Source organism: Condylostylus longicornis, unplaced genomic scaffold, assembly GCF_029603195.1.
Source record: "Condylostylus longicornis isolate FDR11 unplaced genomic scaffold, ASM2960319v2 ptg000018l, whole genome shotgun sequence".
NCBI classification, from domain to species: Eukaryota; Metazoa; Arthropoda; class Insecta; order Diptera; family Dolichopodidae; genus Condylostylus; species Condylostylus longicornis.
Window position 1 is genome coordinate 9,779,225 of NW_026577987.1, and position 19,541 is coordinate 9,798,765.

Below are 19,541 nucleotides of genomic sequence, written 5' to 3' on the forward strand. Positions count from 1 at the left end.
AAATGAATCACTTAAGTCGTTTTAAATGGAATTTTATTTCTCTCTTTAACTTCTTTTTTATTATTTTTTTTTTTAGTCCCTTTTTCATTGCTCATTCATTTTATATTCATATCATCTCATATTTTTCATCGCTTTTACAATTTTCATTATTCATTATTAAAGGCGATTGAAATAAAACTGAAAAAAAAAAACTTTTGTTTTACATTGCACTTGAATTCATCTTGAAACGCTTTCTCCCTATTTTTCCTTAACTTTACATTTTTTTTTTCTTTGTTAACTTGTGTTCTTAATTGACAAAAGTCTAAAACGTTTAAGCACGATGACATTTTTTTTATATGTGATAATATTTAATTGTACATACATACACCCGCATACATAGTTGTACATTACATAAATATTCTGTGTATTATTTTATTTACATTCACAATTCTGGATAGTGTTAATGACTTGTTTTTCCTTTGTTTTCTTTTCTAATTTTTATTTTTGAATATAAAAACAAAAATAGAAAAACGAAAACTAAATTGCATAAAAGCTCACAGGATTTTGTCCTTAATTTGAATAGTAAAATGTGAAATGAAAATCTGGAAGAGATTTTTAAAAATTTATTTTCTATCTATTTCAATTAAATAAAAAATTAAATGCACCATTGCAGATTTAATGACAAAAAAGAAATTTTCAATTAAAGAATTTTAAGAATATCAACTAGATGAAACTTGGAAAAATTAAATATTAAAAAAATTCGTTTTACAACTAAATAAAAAATCCATTTTTATAATGAGTTAGAAGTTAAGATAAAAGGATAGCAATATAAAACTTTTAAGTTAATTTGAATTACTAATTGAATACATATAGAAAAATTATTTCTTTTATTAGGCAATCACCTTACCGTCTATTACGACTTTTACTATAAAATTATTAAAATTTTAAAAATATAAACTCATTCAAGGTATTTTATAAGGCATTTAATTTTGTATTAACCTACTTATACATAATATGATTAGAACAGGCAAGATATTAAGACCACTTCTTACTAAACACTTTTCAGTTTTTCAATATGTTCATGCAAATAAATTCTTATAAACAATAATGTATTTAATTTTAGTTATTTTCAGGTTAACAAAATGACCTGTAGATTGTTGATGAAATTTTTCAATTGTACAATATTATGTTAAAAAGAATGTTATATGAATGTTTAAAATAAAAGAAATTATCTTATATCGGCGAAGTAGTAAAAAATTGACACTAATGATCAACAACATTTTTAACATACAAAATATAAAGCTTTTTAAAGAATGGTAACACAACTTTTATAAATTAAGAAAAAACTAATAAGAATAACATTATTTTAACAGTTTCGTAATATTATTTTCAATTTCGGCTCCCGAAGGTCTTGATAGTGGATTATTGTTCCAACATTTAGTGTAGATTGCCTTATAAAGCTGTTCTTTCAATTCACACTGAGAATTTCTACGTTTAACAAAAATTTCTTCCAAATTTAAATTTTGTTCACAATTTTCACTTATATTTGAAAACTTTAATTTTTTCATTGCTTTTCTCTGGTAAAAATTTACATCAAGATCTAATAATTCATTATTTTTTTCTTTAAAATTATTATTATACTTTATTTCACTTGTTAAATTTTTATATTCCTTTTGTATTCTACGAAAAGGAGATGAAGATAACATACGTAATGGTTGAAGATTATTAATGCTACTTGAATTTCTGTTCCTGTCACTAGATATTTCTGATGAAAATTGTTGACATATACAATCATTATGAGTATTATTAAATTGAAAACAATTTTCAATATCTTCAGTTGGTGTACTAGGCCGTAAATTTACTTTAACAACTTTATATGCTACTGTATCATTACAATCAATATTATAATAGGGTAATATTCTTGATTTAAGCTGCCAAATTGTTACACCATACGAATAGATATCAGAAGCAGGAGTTAAATTCTCATTCTTTAAAGCTTCAGGTGACATATAACGAATTGTACCAATTGGTGCTAATAAATTTGATAATTTAATTTCTATTTTATTTTTAGAAATAATTTGTGATGAACCGAAATCGCATATTTTACACGAATAATTTTTTAAAATATCATTTTTTGTATCTAAATCAAATGCTACTAGAATATTTTGTGGTTTAATATCTAAATGTAAAATACCATTTTTATGACAATAATTTAAACCGCATATAATATCTTTTGCAATTCTAAAATTAATTTAAAAAAATCTTAATTAAATTTTAATTAAAAAATTTATAAAAATATACCTTAATCTATGTTGGACTGACAATTCAATTTGATCAATTATTAATTGTAAACATTGCCCTTGAAATCTTTCCATAATAACAGCACTTTGTTTTAATGTACTTTCAACCTAAAATATATGTATACAACTTTTTCCTTAGTTATCATATTTTTGGTAACTTTGAAAATTTTCTAACATGCAAAATTTTTATTATATTTTCATGATCCCAATTAAGAATATTGATTTCGTTAATAACAGCTGGAAATTTATCACCATTATTTTGATTTTTTATAATTTTTACAGCAACTTTTCTACCTGTTTCGAACCAATATATTATAATTAGTAATTAAATTTATTGTCATTTAAAAAATATTACCTTTATAAACACCTTTAAAAACTGTCCCAAAACTTCCTCTTCCTAAAAGATTTTCAGCTGAGGGTCTTCTGAGACCATTTCTAAGAATTTCATTACGATTTGGAGTGTCAAAATTAATATCATTCTCTACTAAATTTATTTGATCAACAAAAACAGATTCAGTCGAAGACATTTTAAAAATTAATATACCTAAAAAATTCTAATAGATGGTGAACTTTTTTGAATTATGGTGAATTTCAAAATATTAAATTAGTGTTGCCATAATGTATAATACATTGACTAACGATCTTTTGAGAAATTTTCAAGTTTTTTACATTTGAGTTGTTTAATAGTTTTTATAATTTTATAAATATGTGACTTTAAAAAATTTTTCGGTAATACAATTAGAATTAGGTTTATAACTTACTAAATATATTCGATTTTTATAACCTGACTCAATCCTAATTATGTAGTTATTATTCAAACAATGTATGTGGGCACTACAACTAATATGAAGATTTTGCTAAATATTTAACCAAAACTTGTCAGCATTTAATTTTTCAAATCATAATGAGGCAATACTTTCATACTGTGAATTTTGAGGTTAAATATATTTCAATTACCAATACTGAATTACAGAATAATTAAGTTTATTTGAATTCAATGAATATTGATCGTTGATTTAAGATTTAAAAGAGACGACGTGAAACAATTGAACACGAAAGAGAAAGAAAACTTCAGCTCACATACATACGCATTTTTATATTATATGTATATGTATTTTATTATACCAAATTTGTTATGAATATAATATTATGTTAATAAAAATTTGTTATGTAAACTTTTTTCAACACTTGTAAACTCAGGTACTCTAAGAAGAATAAATAATGCACATATCAATTTTATGAACTTCTTTTTCGAAAAGAGAATTGTAGAGTTTAATAAGTCAAGTATGTACTTATGTAAGTATATTTACAAATAAACACCGGCTAATATTTTGTTCATCTTCCAGGTCATGTCAAATCTCGATAAAATATTTTGTGAAAGATTGAAAGAATAATTTCAAATAATAGTTTCCTATTCCATCCCAACAAACCATTTACTTTTATAAAGGCGGGTTTTCGAATTTTCTGTTTTTAAAATTAGAACTGAAAAACTTTAAATGCGTTATATTTAATTTGTATAGGAAGGATTTAAAGCTTTACATGTTCCTGTCTTAAGCACTTGAATATCAAAATAACGCCATACAACGAGAATTACGCTTATATAGGTAAGACTAATATACTCAAATTTGTCTATCTAATTATATAGAATACTTTTCGATAAAATAGTTAAGACAATTTTATACGACACATCTGCAATTAACAGTTTTTGCACAAATAAAAAGTGAGCCTTACGTATTTTCCCAAAAAATTTTGTATTTAAAAAGTATAAAAAATTAATTTTGTTGTATTCACTCCACCATATTAAAATATAATTGTCACACAATGAATGCTTTTTAAAAATTTTTCTCTGAAGAATCGCCACGTGAGATTAAATGTGTATATCACGATAAATACCATCACGAAACAAATTTAAATTGTAGCAAATTTTCATTATAAAAATATTGAAAATTACTTCATATTTAAAGTAATACTTGCCTCTCTTGAAAAACCAATTAAGTTTTTATACTGTACAAAATCTTAAAAAAAGTGTCTGAAAAACTTCATTTATTTTTGCTACGGTAAAAAAAATTAATAAAAATTTATTATTTTGGAGAAAAGTACAAAAATTAATAAAAATTTATTTCGATTAATTTTTCTTTTTTTTTTTTTATGGCATCCTTGACCACCAATTACAAAACCAATGTTACAATGAATTTTAAAGCATAAAGACTGAAAATTATCCTGAATTATATCGTAAAAAATTTTGTTTTCTTTTAAAATTCCAAAGGACCACAATTTTCCATAATGATGAGAAAAATCCAAAAAAAAAACCATTTACAAACTAAATTTTATAGTTCTTTTATATTAGAATTTTCATGTATAGCAATAACGCCATGCTTCCCATTAAAGGGTATATTAATATTTGCATAACCATCAGCATCTATAATTAATTTTTCACCCGAGCATTTTTTATTTTCATTGATTTCTTTATTATTATTATTACTGTTATTATTTTGATTATTGGGACTTGTAGTGTTATTTTCATTTAAAATATTTTCACCATTAGTATTTTGATCATTACGATTTTCATCTATTATTTTACCACTAATTATATCACAATATTCTCCAGGTTTTAAACATGCAACTACTTTTGTTTTATAATCAAGAAAGGGATCATTATTGAAAGCAATAAATCCTTTATTACCACGACAAAAAGCAATTTGATTTGGTCCATTATCTTGCCAATTACTAATAGGTTGTCCTTCAACAATTTTTAAAAATTCAACCATATTAACAATAGATTGCCATCTATGCTCACATATCCATGACACGTTATTTTCTTTATCATAAGCTAAGCATTCTTCAGTTTTATTATCAAAAATTGGTGATAATATATTATCATTTTCATCGGCTGGCGGTCCTTGATCTGTACTATTAAATTGATATGAACTCATAATTCGTTTAATACCATATGGATGTGATAACATAAATGCAGTAGCCATTATATATTTTTTAGGTTTTTTATGTGTTAAAATCAATTCACCACCAGCTCCGTGACCCCTCTGATTATCATGATTATCAATAAAAACTAATGCATCTGAATGTGGTAGAAAACCTATTGTCGGACCCCAGTTTATTAGAGTACTTAATGACTTTTTACCATTAAAAATTTCACCAATTTCCTTTGAATATAAAAATTCAGTAACAACACCAAAACTATTATATTCAGTTCTTAAATAAAAAAAAATATAGAATATTTTAGAAAAGTGGACATCAAAAGAATTCTATACAAAAATGTACCAATTAATTTAAAAAATGATTTTTGGAAAAAAAATAGGTTAAAAAATAAACGCAAAATTTATCTTACTTAGAAACAGCTTCTCCACCCAAATCGATGACTTCCTGATAGAAAAATGGTCTCGAATTTGGTGGAAAGTTAAATTCTATATTCAAATTTTTTACATTCTCTAAAATAGCCTTAAAATTCACACAAGTAAGATGGTATTTAAAATAAATTTTATTAAAAATATATTTTATACCTTAACATCCATTGGCCACATATGTTTTGCAGCATCAATACGAAATCCAGCAGCACCCAAATCAATTAAATGATTTAAAAAATTAACAATTTTCATTCTAACACTTTCAATTGATTGATTTAAATCTGGTAACGTACCAAGTTGACAATTACGTACATCATTACCATCAGTATAATCAGAAATAATACACTCAGAATGAAATTCTTCATTAACGTAAGGTACACCGGGATAATCACGTATTGTTGCATTTGCTTTTGATCCAGCTGTACCTAACATTTCTTCTGTAGGTTTGCCATGTCCAGCTGCCATATGATTAAATACAACATCAACATATATTCGAACGCCAGCATCGTTACATCGTTTTGACATATTTAAAAAATCTTCTTCATTACCGGAACGTGTTTGTATTAAATAAGATATTGGTTGATATCTTTCCCACCATGGACGACCATAAATTTCTTTTTTTATGAGATTTTCATTAACAGGTGATAGCTATAATAATGTTAAAGTTTAAAAGTATGTTTGAAATTTTTTTATTCCAATGGTAAAATGAAAATAAATTTTTTAGAAAGGAACAGATTTATCTTTTTGCAATTATGAGTAAATATAGAAAATATTAAAAATAGAATATTTTTTTTAAAAACATTTCACTGCTTGTATAAATGTTTTTCTTAAATACGGCAATCTTCTTATATGAAAATCATCTCACGTTCGTCAATAAAATTTTAACTGCCTGTATGGTTATTTATATAATAAAATTATATTTTTTGTTTTGTTTTTTTCTTGGGGGTATTGTAGAAGAGAATATCCTTAATATGTTAAATAAAGAAATTGATATATACGCATATTTGTATATTGACCTGCAGCAATAACATATTTAGTGTTATATTTTAAATACCTGTATTCCACCATATCCTTTTGGACCTAAATATTGTTCACATTCGTTAGCAATATCACTAAATTTCCATTCAAATAAGTGTACAATAACATGACGATTTTCTAAAAAATTTGGATTATGCTGTGATTCACAAAATTTAAAAGATACACAAAAGTATGCGAATGATGTATAAATAAAGAATTTCGAAAATTTTAGCAACATTTTAATTTAAATTTATTTTATAATACAAATTCGAATAAAAAAAATGGAGAAAAGCCGATATTTTCCCTAAAATTATAGAGAACGATCACCAACGGATGCGAATATCCAACTAATACAATTCTATCACAAAATTATAATGCAAATATTAAGGGCATGACAATTATTGTTATGATGGCTTAAATTTTCATGAAATTATTTCTTCTAAAAAAAATTTATATATGTGGTAATAATATGGTTTTAATGATAGAATAAATTTCCTTTTTTTTGCATATACTTGTATATTGTTTGACAATTTATCGATTCTGATAATCTTTACACCCTAAATGGCCTAAATAATCATTAACTTTTTAGATTTTAAACAATGTTATCCGTTCAATTTTTATGTAATGTTGAGACTATATTTAAATCATTCGAATTTAAACGGTTAGTTGAACATTATTAGTTGCATTTTCAAATTCATATCGTAAAAACAAAATTTTGAATGAAAAGAGAAAACTAACACTAATAATAAATTTAATTAATATTTTTTTTTTATTTAATAAAGGTTCGTTTACAATGATCATTACTATAATGGAATACAAACTAATTGAAAACAGAAATGGAAAACTAAAGTCAAAAAATTAATTTTGTAATAGAAAAATTATATTCTCCTCACGATGTACCGTCTTAATATTAAATAATAAATTAAAATACACTTTAGTAATTGAAAATTTTCAATAATTTTGGAACCATCATTCGCATCTCATTTACATAATACAGTCATAAATATAGAGATTTAAGATCTAAACACGTACACAGCGATTTGATCATCTTTGACACTAATGAAAAGAATTTTATAAGCTTTAAAATGAATATACTAAAATGACCATAGTGCCAGAGTTAACAATAAAATATAAAAATTAAAGGATTTTTAAAAATTCCAACTTTGAAGCGCCATAGCCTTTAAAAGCAAATCCAAAAACTCAAAATGTCACTTCCTATTTTTTATTCGTTTGGACGCGTTATATCGCTTTGCTTCGGAAGTAAAGTTCCTCAAATCCGAACACTGGGTGTTCTCACTCAAAATCTAACTTGATTTAACCCATATCTCATGTTCCTCTGCCATAGCGATAGTTATTCCATATTAAGCTAAGTGTAAAAAATATTCACATGTTGTTTAGAACAACAAATTATATTTAGGCTTAACTTCAATTGTATTTAAGAGCGGTTCAAAAAATTGCCGTATAATTGCAAAACAAAATATTTAGATTTCGTAACCTATGTACGTTAGGCTACAATGTTCAAATTTTTCATAAATTATTTTAAATTTCAAGAATTTTCTAATTTGCTGTGGTAACAGCCTGTAAAAATAATAGACTCTTTCTCGAATGTACATATTTCTAACCCCATTCAAGGTACAATCACCAAATTTCACACAAACTAATTTGATTGTATGAATTCTTAATGCGTTTATTTATTACGTATATGACGTAATAAATCTAAGATTATGATAGAGTTGACGTATTCAACTGTATATTTTTTCTCGTTTAATTCCAAAATGTAAACAGGCCTTTACGCGAGAATGTGAAATAAAAATTTTTCAAAGAAAGAAGACAAAACAAAATGCAAAAGCAATATCAAATGTCATTAAATTTGACCAATCATTTAATATTACTAAAACTAATTTCTTTTTTAAAACTTTGCGATTTATGAATGAAAAATGGGTAACTATTATAACAATTATGTATGTTTTTGCACTAAATCTTTATACATATGTATAAAAAAAAATAAACTTTCCAAAATTTTCCAAGCGACAGGAAAGCTATTTAACAGAAATTAGTTCTATAATTTTCAATGTAAACATACGTTTACAAGCAAATTTTAAGCTCACATTAAGAGCAAAAAATATTTACACTTTTCTAAAATAAAATGATTATTATTTATTTACACTTTCCATACAATTATTATGGCCACTTAGGTAAATTTCATTCATAATTTTTTTTTTACAAATTCTATCATAAAAGAACAACAATTTATTATTGTTGAAAAAAAAACAGTTAATTTGGAATTTATGTAATTAGTTCCCATGAGGTGACCGTACAATAATGTAAACATAAATTAAAATGACAGCAAAATGAAAGCAAGAACAAATGCAAAGTATTCAAATTATAAAAAAAAACAGAAAAGGAAAACATAGTTTTTTTATTATTATTATTGTATAATAAACCCATAGTCACTGGATTCATGTTGGTTATCAAATTGTTGCAATCAAATTAATGGATCACTTTCGGATATAATACTCGTCTACATTACGAATTTATTTAATGTTCAACATTTAGAGAATATTTTAAACTCTATATATGCAAAAATGTGCATGTGAAAATGAAATTTTAATAAAATATTTAAAAAGTTAAACAAAACTTATCAACAATAAAATAATAAATCATAAATCAAAAGGAATTATGAGGTAGATAAATGTACGAATGTAGAATTGCCATACCATTTTTCATTTTTAATACCCATATGAACATATGTTGAAAGAGTATTATAAATTTGCCTTACCGTTCTTAAAGCTAAGAAATAATGATTTGAGATTTAGACATAACTGTATGTAACAGTGTCGGATTTTGAGTTGATTTAGCAAAGTGACAACGAATATGGCCAGTAGTTGCCATTGTGGCAACCATAATGCAGTTCTTAAAATCATTCATTCATTAAAATTCATCACAAAAATAACGCGGTCAATTTCGCCTGTTCTAGTTTTTTCACAAAAGTTAATCAAAGTTATTAAAAGTTAAAATATTTCATTTTATGCTTCAAATTTTGATTGACTCATTTCTATTTTCAAAAATATGATTATTTTAAGACTGAGCCTGAATTTGTATTTTACGTTACAATACTTTTCATTAAAATTTTTCTTAAATCAAATTTAAAATTTTTGTAAGAAAGTAATATAGTTAATTAAACCCATGGTTTGTGAAAGACCAGTTTGCTTAATTGATTTAGTTAATGCATAAGGTGTATACTTTTGGATAAGAGAAGAATTTCTGTAACATTTTTTGTTTTAATTGTAAATATAGTAAAAATTACATTTTGCGAACCTGGCTGACAACGGCCTATAGCATTTAAGAACTATAGGCTTATGAAAATTGTTTATAGTTGGTTGTAATATAAGAAGTATTTAATTTATTTATTAGAATGTATTTAATTTTTTATCTTGTACGGTGTAGATAGATAGTAGGACAGACAAAGAGAAGCAAATATGTTTATTCATGTATTTTCCAAAACATTTTATGCAAATTTCTCAAAAACAATTGGAATGGTGAATTGATTTCAATAAAACAAAATCAACAAAATTGATAAAAAAAATTGCGATTAACACTAAAAAAACTTAAATTACGGTGGCAAATTTCTTAATTTTTTTAAACATTTTAAGATAATCTATACGCTAACACCTTATTTGAAAAAAAATTATGAAAGTAAAGGCATATCTGCAGTGCATATTGAAAGGAGCAACATATATATCAATTATATAAATAATAATCAATTATATAAATTATATAAATTAATAAACCCTAACCCTTATTTAAAATGGCAATGAAAAAAATATTTTTTTCTTTTTTATTCTAAGGATCATAAAGTAAGCACTAAAATTTAAACGATATTAAATTCGTATATTATACAAAGTTGACACGTAAAGCAGTCAATATGCATACTGCCTTATCGTAATTATAGGTTTTCAAATAATTTTTAATAACATAGCCGTAATAAAATTAATTAATGTAAATCACAAGTTAAATAACGTGATACATGCAATTTGAAATGGGAATTAAAGTGAAATAAATTTGTACATACGAGGAATTTTCACACATACAGCACCGTTTGAATTTAAGTACAAAATATAAAACTACAAAATGAAACATTTTTACAATATTAAAATTTATGACTTGAATAAAATTTGTATAGACGCCTTACTTCTTGTTTGAAAACAACATTCAATTAATCATTTGTTACATAATTGCTCAAATAAAATTGTCGATTTAAAACTTTCATTTAAATCTTTAAGACGACTAAGTAAAAATTAATAATTAATTCATTTATTGAATTTGATATATGGAATGTAATTGTGAACTATTCTTTAATTCGGCCTTCATAAAAATTAAAATTTTAAATCACAAATAAAATTTAAACTTATAGGTTTAACACTTTAAAATCTATTTTAGAAATGCTGTAGTCAGACAGGTTAAGACACATTACTAAAAACAATTAAAAGCGTTCAAGCGTTTGAGCCTTTGAACTAATTTGTTCCAGAAAAACAGCTCTCAGATATGTACGTGTTTCCTCATATCTTAACATAAAGTCTTAAGTTGCAGTCATTTACCAACTTGTTGTCTGTCATTCTCCAACTTGGGAATAGAGAACATCTTTGGAAGAAATTATTTATTTCAACAGTAATTACATAATTATAGCTATACTTTTTTATTTACTTGAATTATACAATTTGCAATTACAAATCATAAGCTATATTCACATAAGCTTTATATGTGAATACCGAATTACTGCAGTTTTGACTTCACACGGGGCATATAATATACCGCAGCAGCGTTACCAAAAGTGAAGGTTTTATCTTCAAAATTAAGATTTTTTAATCTTACTGAAGTTTTTCAAAATTGGCATTTTTTATATTTTTTTTTCTATTTTCAATGTTCACAAAAAAAAAACATTTCGGTCAAAAGGTCTATTTAACTGGTCATGCATGGTAACGCCATTTCCATGCCATGGTAACGCCATGCTAACCCCATAGTAAAGCCTTTTTTAAATTGAACCTGAATTGAAAATCTCAAAGGGTTCGTGAAGTTTTTTTTTTATTGAATCTTTAAAATGAAGATTTTATTTAAAAAAAAATTACGATGTTTGGTTGAATCTAATTGGCAGCGCAGTAACTTAAAACATCTCTTAATTGTATAATTCATATAATCACAGCTTCAATAAAAAAATGTGCTGTCAAGCTTAGAAAATATAAAACTGATTACAAATACAAACCCGAACACTCTATTAAGCCGCCTACAGAAAGCCCTGTGCAAATAATAGAATTAGATTGTATTGTAAATTAAAAACAATAAGAAAATTTCTAAAACAAGAATGAAAAATAAAAAAATTCCTAGTACTCGTATATTTTAATAATCAACTTAAATTGAATTTTTTTTTTTTGTTATTTCTCTCGGTTCACTGGCAACAACAATGTATGTGAATGAAATAATTTTCTTATATTATTCTCACAAAAATCTTTAAATAAAGTACCCAAAAAAAAAGAAAGGATTTAACTTCTTTATTTCCTTTTATTTATTTTTTATTTAGTTTTTTTCTCCTAAAATCCTATACATATAACATATATACATATTGTATATAGGGAAGAAAGATTTCCAACTCTACAATAACAATTTTACGATTTTATTTCATTGTATCTTGATTGCTTTAATTTTTCCATGCTATTTTTGTCCTTTTTTTTCTTATTTTTATTTTCATTGCCGTAAAATTGTTATCGGATTATTTCACTTAATATACGCACTACATATAATATAAGCTATTTGGTACTTTTTTTTGTAGAAAACAGGATTGAACTCTGTAAATTTTAGGGAAGCAACCGACATTAACAACAATCAAGAAACAATAACAAAAAAATAATTTTAATAAAAAAAAACATTTAAGAAAGAGTGGAAACCCAGAAGAGTGTTAAAGGGGATTTTTTCAAAACAACATATAATGGAAAATTGATGCAGTAGCAATAAAAAACAAAAAAAAACAAAATAATAAAAAGAGGGACCTGCTGTACACACATATGTTCTTGTACATGTAATGAAAAAAAGTTGGGGCAAACCAATGGTTTGTAATATAGCACTTTTCCCTTTAACAATGGAAAATACTGTTTTTAAAAGCAAACTTTGCACTTACTACATTATTAAAAAGGTTACTTTCATTCATATACTAATTTTTTTTAACAATTGCATACATTCAGGATGAAAAATGTATGCAATCCTTGAAATAAAACAAAAAGAAAAATTGAAACAGGCTTTAACATAATGCCCGAATTTATTAATTGCGTAAGTTAAGAAAAATAATTAATTTTTTGGTGGCATGGCATTTAACTCGTTACAATTATAGAAATTTCGAAAAGCTTACTCGAATTTTACAAATTTCAAGAGGCGATAACTTTAAAGGAGGAGGAAATGGAAAATTTTTTTTCCAACGAAATGAACTATGTTTTAGTGTCTAAAAGTTGCTAAAATTTTAGACTCCTTCGATCTGAGGTCTAAGAGAAAGACGATATCAAAATTTTGGAAAACACGAATTTTAGATAACGGTGAATTTTAATGGCCATTTTGTTTTTTAAAGTTCAGGTATGGTATTCCGCGGTAGAAGAAATCAGCCACTATTTTTCTGCGTTTACAGAAATTGAAAAACACTTATTGTTGTTGCTGCAATAAATAGTTGAAAAATGGTATTTTCTATTTTGGTGTTTCTTGTTCTTTGACGGACTAAAACTCTTAGAGGTCCATGTATGTATGAAATTTCAGCCTTTTATCTTCAAGGAATAAGCGGTTTTGTAGACATGTCCTTGGACGGACGGACGGGTAGAAGTACGCACAGAGTAAAACTAATAAGCACTTATTTTTCAAAGCTTTTTTTAGAAAATTGCTAAAAAACATGTAAATAGAAGAAAAATAAAAAAAAAAGAGTTAACAAAAATTTCGGTAGCGTGTATAATCTAATAACATTTTGTCGTTTTTTTGATCCTTTTGATGATAATGTAATACAAGTCTCACTAATAAAAATGTATATAGATGCATATATCGTACATATATTTTTTTCTGCCTGTTTTTGGCTTTAGTATACAAATATACTATATATGAGGAGGCTCAATTGTGTTATCCTAATATGCGACTATAAAAATAGCCGTAATGATTTTAAAATTGCATCATTAGCATAACAATAACCATTCGCTATCCGTTACATTGTATCCATTTTGATATTTTTTTTTCTCTTAATATTTTTCTGATTTTGTTTTTTTGTTTTTATATTAACTAAATTTTTATATTATGCCGTATTGCTGATATGAGACTACTAAAAGAGGAAAAAATAACAACAGAAAAAAGAGGAAAAGAACAAGGATGCTACATTATATTGATGGTGTACAAATAATTTTCCATGATATAAAAGTGAATTATTTTATTTTATTTTTTGTCCATTATTGAAAAATATGTTTTGTTTTTGTTTTTACATAATAAAGTTAAATTTTAATATATTTTTTGGGTTGATCATTTGGTTCTTATTAGATTCTAAATAATATAGATTTTAGTAAAAAATATAGTATGAGATTAAAGTTATTATATAGGATAATAATATTTTTTGTTACATAAAGTTGATTTTAGAGATATTTTTTTTTGAAAATTAATTTTTTTATAAAATCAATTTATTGCACACATAAAATACCCTGTAATTCTATTAAGGAAATTCTTCTTTTTTTAATTAAAATAATTCAAATATGTATAAGGATTAAATTATATATGTATTTTCAACTACATTACCTAAAATTATTGATTATTAGCAATGAATATGTATAATTGATCAAAAAGGACATCAAGGCTTGAATAGAATACATTTTTATTAATAATTTTTAAAGATCCCAAAATTATAACTCGAATATAATGATTAAAATTAACAAAACCGTCCTGATAATATAGAAGTCGAAATTTTCTGCCTATTGTCATACTCAGTTTTGCAGAATTGTAAGTCAAAAATGAAGAGTCTAAACCAGAAAAACTTCTTGTTGCAATTCAATTTTATTATACATAATAAGTGTGTATTTTTAGTAAAACTCTTTCAATGAAATTAGTTCCTTGAATTTAATAAACTTTTTTATAAAATCTGACATGATGGTCTAATATTTAAAACTAACCTGAAATTATACAAAATATAACATAAAAAAATTCCTAAAATAATAAGAAACATATGAAGTTTTCCAAACACTCAGGAAAAAATTTAAATTTAATTTTGTATTTTATTCTTACGTTCTTACGTCGTTTTGTCTTATAAACATATTATTATAAGACAAAAATTTTTTATTTATAGCTACATTGACATTAGGCATAAGCCTAATTTAATTTCATAGAGCAAATTTTGGCAAATAAGGCAAATTAAATAAATAACAACACATTTCAGAATATAATTATTTTTTTAATAATATGCTTACATTAACATCTTGGTTTGACCAACTCTTTTAAGTATATAGTACCCCTATTAAAATTGAAGGATTGCATCCGTTTCTGCCTAAAACAACAGAAAAACAAACATTGAAATTAGAGCTTAAGAATTGAACTCAAGCAAATATTGAAATTAAACTTTTAAACTCCTCCTAAACTAAAATTACCGCTCTCCAACTAAAGTAATTTCATTAAAATAGCTAATGTGATGTCATCTTGCTTTGCCAGTTATATATAGCAAGGAAAGCAACATGCTTGAGTTCAAATTCAGATTTAACCATTTTAACAAAAAAAAATTTAATATTTTAATTTTGAATGGAAAATAAGAAAAATGAAACAGTATCCTTGTAAATATTTAAAAATTAATTTTTTTTTTAAACAAAAGTTTTTTGGTTTATATTCGAAATTTCTTCACATTAATTTTGGATAGTAGAAAGAGTTGCATGAGAAACGAATTGATTATTATCGGTTGAGGTTTTAAAAAATGTTTTCCATTTTAGATTTTTTGAATTGGGACGCAAGGCTTATGCCTAATACCTGGTCAGCTTTTGCAACGTATTTAAGGTCTAAATCTTACAAAATGTTTAAAATTTTTTTTTACTGTATAAAAATAATAGGTTTGAGTTCAAGTCCAAATTTTACCATTTTAAAAAAAAAAAAAGAATTTTTTTTTTGTATGTTGGATTTTTTTTTTTTTATAAGAATTTTCCTTTAAATAAGTAAATATGTGGGTAATGCATTTTTCAGATGGAATTTATCAACCGATTTTTTTGAAATTTAATTTTTAAATTTTATAAAATATTTAGAATCAGTAGATCTAAAAATATTAATCAATCTCCTTCACACAAATAAATCCCGACATACCTTCCATTTAAACTCCATATAAATTTGGAATTTATTTTTGATTTGCTCTGGGAGCTTGATGGACTTTAGGTACATATGGCATTAATGTGTGTCAGAAATTTTGATTAAATCAAAATTATATACATATTTAAATTATTAATGAAAGACAAAATCATAAGAAAATTTGAAATCATATGAAAAATTTTAAATGACAAAAGGAAAATTTATTAATTTCTGTCTCATGTAATGGTCAATTTATTTACACGACTAAGACCCTATTGAAAAAAATTTAAGAATTTCAATGCATTTTGTTGAATTCTTTAGATGGAGACAACTTCCCCTTTATGTTATTATATTAGAAAGTGGGCGTATGAAATTGGAGTAGATTAACTTCAATAATATATTATGAATTTTACTAATACAACATCATAGTTGCGAAATTAATAAGTAATGTGCCTATTACACTCAATAATTTAACTTAATGTTAAATTAAGTTAAATTCAATAATATTTTTTTTTTAATTTACTTACAAAACGAACAAATTTTTAATTGCATTTTTTATTATGTTCCAAAATTAAAATACAAAAAGTGTAATTCAAAAACTTCTTATATTTCAAATAGTTCATTAAAAAAAAAAAATTACTAAATTATTCAACTTTATCGGAACCTCTCGTATATATCACATTTCACCTATACTTCACATACACATACACCTAATTTAATTATGTAGAAACAAAATCATTTGCAAACTTCAAACTTTTTACCTTTTCTCTTTCTCTCGTATACATATATGAAGGGATGTGCATAACATATAGTTACTAAAAGTTTAATACTTACAAGAAATTTTAAAAACTTCACCCTCATCAAAGGGTTACTCCTATTAAAAAAAAAACAAGAAGGAAAACAAGAAGAACAACATAATTCTTGAAAAGTTTTTTATGACTTAATTTTCTAGAATTTCGTGTAGATTTACAATATTGTGTGTATGAATGAAAAACTTTATTATATAATATGTTCATACATGCATTTTACTTATTTCTTAATACTTAAGTAGTAAATAAAAATAACATTAAATCCTTTTTTCTCTGCATCAATACTAAAAAAAAAAAATACCAACAAAAATAAATGAATTTTTCTTCTTTCATTTTAAATTTATACAAATACAAAGAAGCAAGCAGCTCTGCTCTGCATAACACCTGATTTAATCGAAAAGATTTTCAATTTTAGATAAAAAAAAAAACAAAAAAAGAATCAAAAAGCAAATTTTAAAAGAAAATACAAAAATTTTCTTTTCTTTACATAGTTTCTATAAAAAAAGTAGAATAAATAGAGTTAAAGTTGAGCTATAAAGGAAAAAATAAGAAACAGGATAAAAGAAATGTAAAACTTCTTTGATTTTTAAGTAGTTTACTCTCCGATTTCATCCCATTTCTTGTATTCTTCACTCTTCTTTCCAGAAAATTTATTGTCGACAACATTGTGTTAAAAAAAAAAAAAAAAACTAATTTATACGTTGACCACTTAAATTAAATTGTATGCAAGCATATAAGATGTATGATTTTCCTCTTAAATCTAATTTAAAAAAAAAAATCTTCAATTTAAAATGTTTAAAGGTGAAAATAATTTAAAGTTCATTTAAAAATTTCCATTTATCGATTTAATTTTTGTTTTTTTTTTGCGTTCTCCTTAGCGGTTTTTCTTTTCTTAGTCTTTCATTTTTCTTTAATTTATTTGCAAAGTGTATAAAATATTAGATAAAGTGCAGATTTCATGAATTCCAATTACATTACCCTCTTTTATATTTATGTATGTATATTTGTGTATGTAAAAGTAGTATAAATTTATATTAGGTGTTGGTTATAAACAGGTGATTGCCCACATTAAAATTATTATGGAATGAATTGTGTAACAATGTTGCAATTTTCTTTTTGGAAATTATGTGAGTATATTACATAGGAATCGTGGTGAAAGGAGCTAAAACATGAAATAGGTATTCAAAAGAATATAAGAAAATTAATGAAGAAAAGAGAATTTTTGTTCTCAAGATGAAAGCAATTTTATTGCTTGTATTTTTCTTTTTGTTTTCTTTTTTTTTCTGTTTTATAACCTTTCAACACCAAATTAATGTTATAAAAAAAAGTTTTTCCCATTATTAAAAAATCAAAAATAATATTTCAAAAAGAAAGGAAAGACGAGATGGGAGTGAAAACGAGAAAAATGAAAAACTATAAATGAAATTTTAATAAATTTGCGAAAAAAAACTTTGTGGTAAAAGTTTTCTTATTTTTATAGTTGTTATGTAGCTAGATGTAGCTAACATCTGTTTTAAATATTATAAAAGGAAGGTACCTTCATGTAGTATTCAAATGTTGCAAAGAAAGCTTAAAAAAAATTGCATACTTTTAGGATAATGCTTATAAATTTACTTAGTTTAAATATTAATGTGGTTGAAAAAATTGAGTGGTTTTAATAATATAGCATTGCCAGTTATGTTAAACGGTAAAATTTATAATGTTCAGTTTTTAAATTCTACAATGAAGTAAATAAAATTTAAAATTAAAATGCATATAATACCTAGCTATTTACAAAAAAGAATTGCAAAACACACTCTAATGCAGATTTTAAAATTTGAAAATTTTCCTAAAATATTTTTAAATTTACACAATTTTGTGTTGGGTTCCTGGTTTTATCATATGGACAAAATTGATTTGATAAAAAGTATATTTTGCTTAGATAATAGTTAAAATATGAATAAAATGATGTGAGTCCGAATAAATGCATTAACCCAATCGTTCATAAACAGAGACAGGTCGTGTACATATGTCTATACGTAATATATATACATACATATCGACATAAATATATACACAAAATTAAGTTTTAAGTTTTGGAATTCCTCGAATTTCTTAATCTTATTAAATTTCTTAATCTTAATCTAAATTATTAAAATTAGGTGCGTTTTTGAAAATGTAGTAATGTGGCAATAGTTTCAAATCAAAGAGAAAAATCTCTTGTATCAAAAAGTGAGACAAAATCTGAATCAGCACATTATATTCAAAAACATTTTAACAACATTTCTTATTAAACCAACACCACTCTTCTGTTAAAAATTTGCTATTAGTGAAAGCTGAGATTTCAAAAACGCAGACTGATATCGATTTTTTTTTTGCGGTAACTAACTATTATCATGAACCAAATTTTTTTTTTTCAACTATTTATCTGGTTTTTCTCCTAAACGGTAAGTACGAAGTTTCAATTAGCAAATTTTAGCAATTATTTCCTTTAATTTTTTTTTATTTATTTACATCTAATAAGAAATAAGAACTAGATCTTCTCATTGAAAATTAAAATTACATATTAATACCCTTTTTATTTACTTTTTATGGTACAATAAATTTTTTTAAACTTTATCCTAATGTCCCCTTAGTCAATGGAATTTGTCTTAAAGTATGTCTTTTCATTAGAGTTCCTTATTTATAAAATTTCTACCTCTTTGTTTCAAATTTCAAATTATCTTAATTATCTGCAAAATTATCGATTGGACAAAATTGATTTGATAAAA

General features: G+C 24.5%; 2 protein-coding genes across 2 annotated transcripts; both read right to left on the reverse strand.

Annotated features, from left to right (window-relative positions):
- Positions 1-1,236: 1,236 nt before the first annotated feature.
- Positions 1,237-2,806, reverse strand: LOC129606470 (serine/threonine-protein kinase mos). Its single transcript, XM_055516811.1, has 4 exons — positions 2,635-2,806; positions 2,455-2,573; positions 2,281-2,387; positions 1,237-2,220 (listed from the first exon to the last, which is right to left on the reverse strand). The coding sequence occupies exons 1-4, from the start codon at positions 2,804-2,806 to the stop codon at positions 1,341-1,343; spliced, it is 1,278 nt and encodes a 425-aa protein (XP_055372786.1). The 3' UTR covers positions 1,237-1,340.
- Positions 2,807-4,525: 1,719 nt separating this feature from the next.
- On the reverse strand, positions 4,526-6,845 carry LOC129606471 (alpha-amylase 1-like; the record flags this gene model as incomplete). Its single annotated transcript, XM_055516812.1, has 4 exons — positions 4,526-5,489; positions 5,626-5,735; positions 5,798-6,289; positions 6,696-6,845. Coding segments are annotated over 4 exons (1,635 nt in total), but the record flags the coding sequence as incomplete, so codon positions are not given.
- Positions 6,846-19,541: the final 12,696 nt, after the last annotated feature.

Excerpts from the sequence above, each read along its gene's own strand:
- LOC129606470 (XM_055516811.1), bottom strand. The coding sequence starts at position 2,806 with ATGTCTTCGACTGAATCTGTTTTTGTTGATCAAATAAATTTAGTAGAG. Across the intron at positions 2,574-2,634 it reads TTTTAAAGGTGTTTATAAAG|GTAGAAAAGTTGCTGTAAAA; the intron begins GTAATATTTTTT and ends GGTTCGAAACAG. Across the intron at positions 2,388-2,454 it reads ATATAATAAAAATTTTGCAT|GTTGAAAGTACATTAAAACA; the intron begins GTTAGAAAATTT and ends CATATATTTTAG.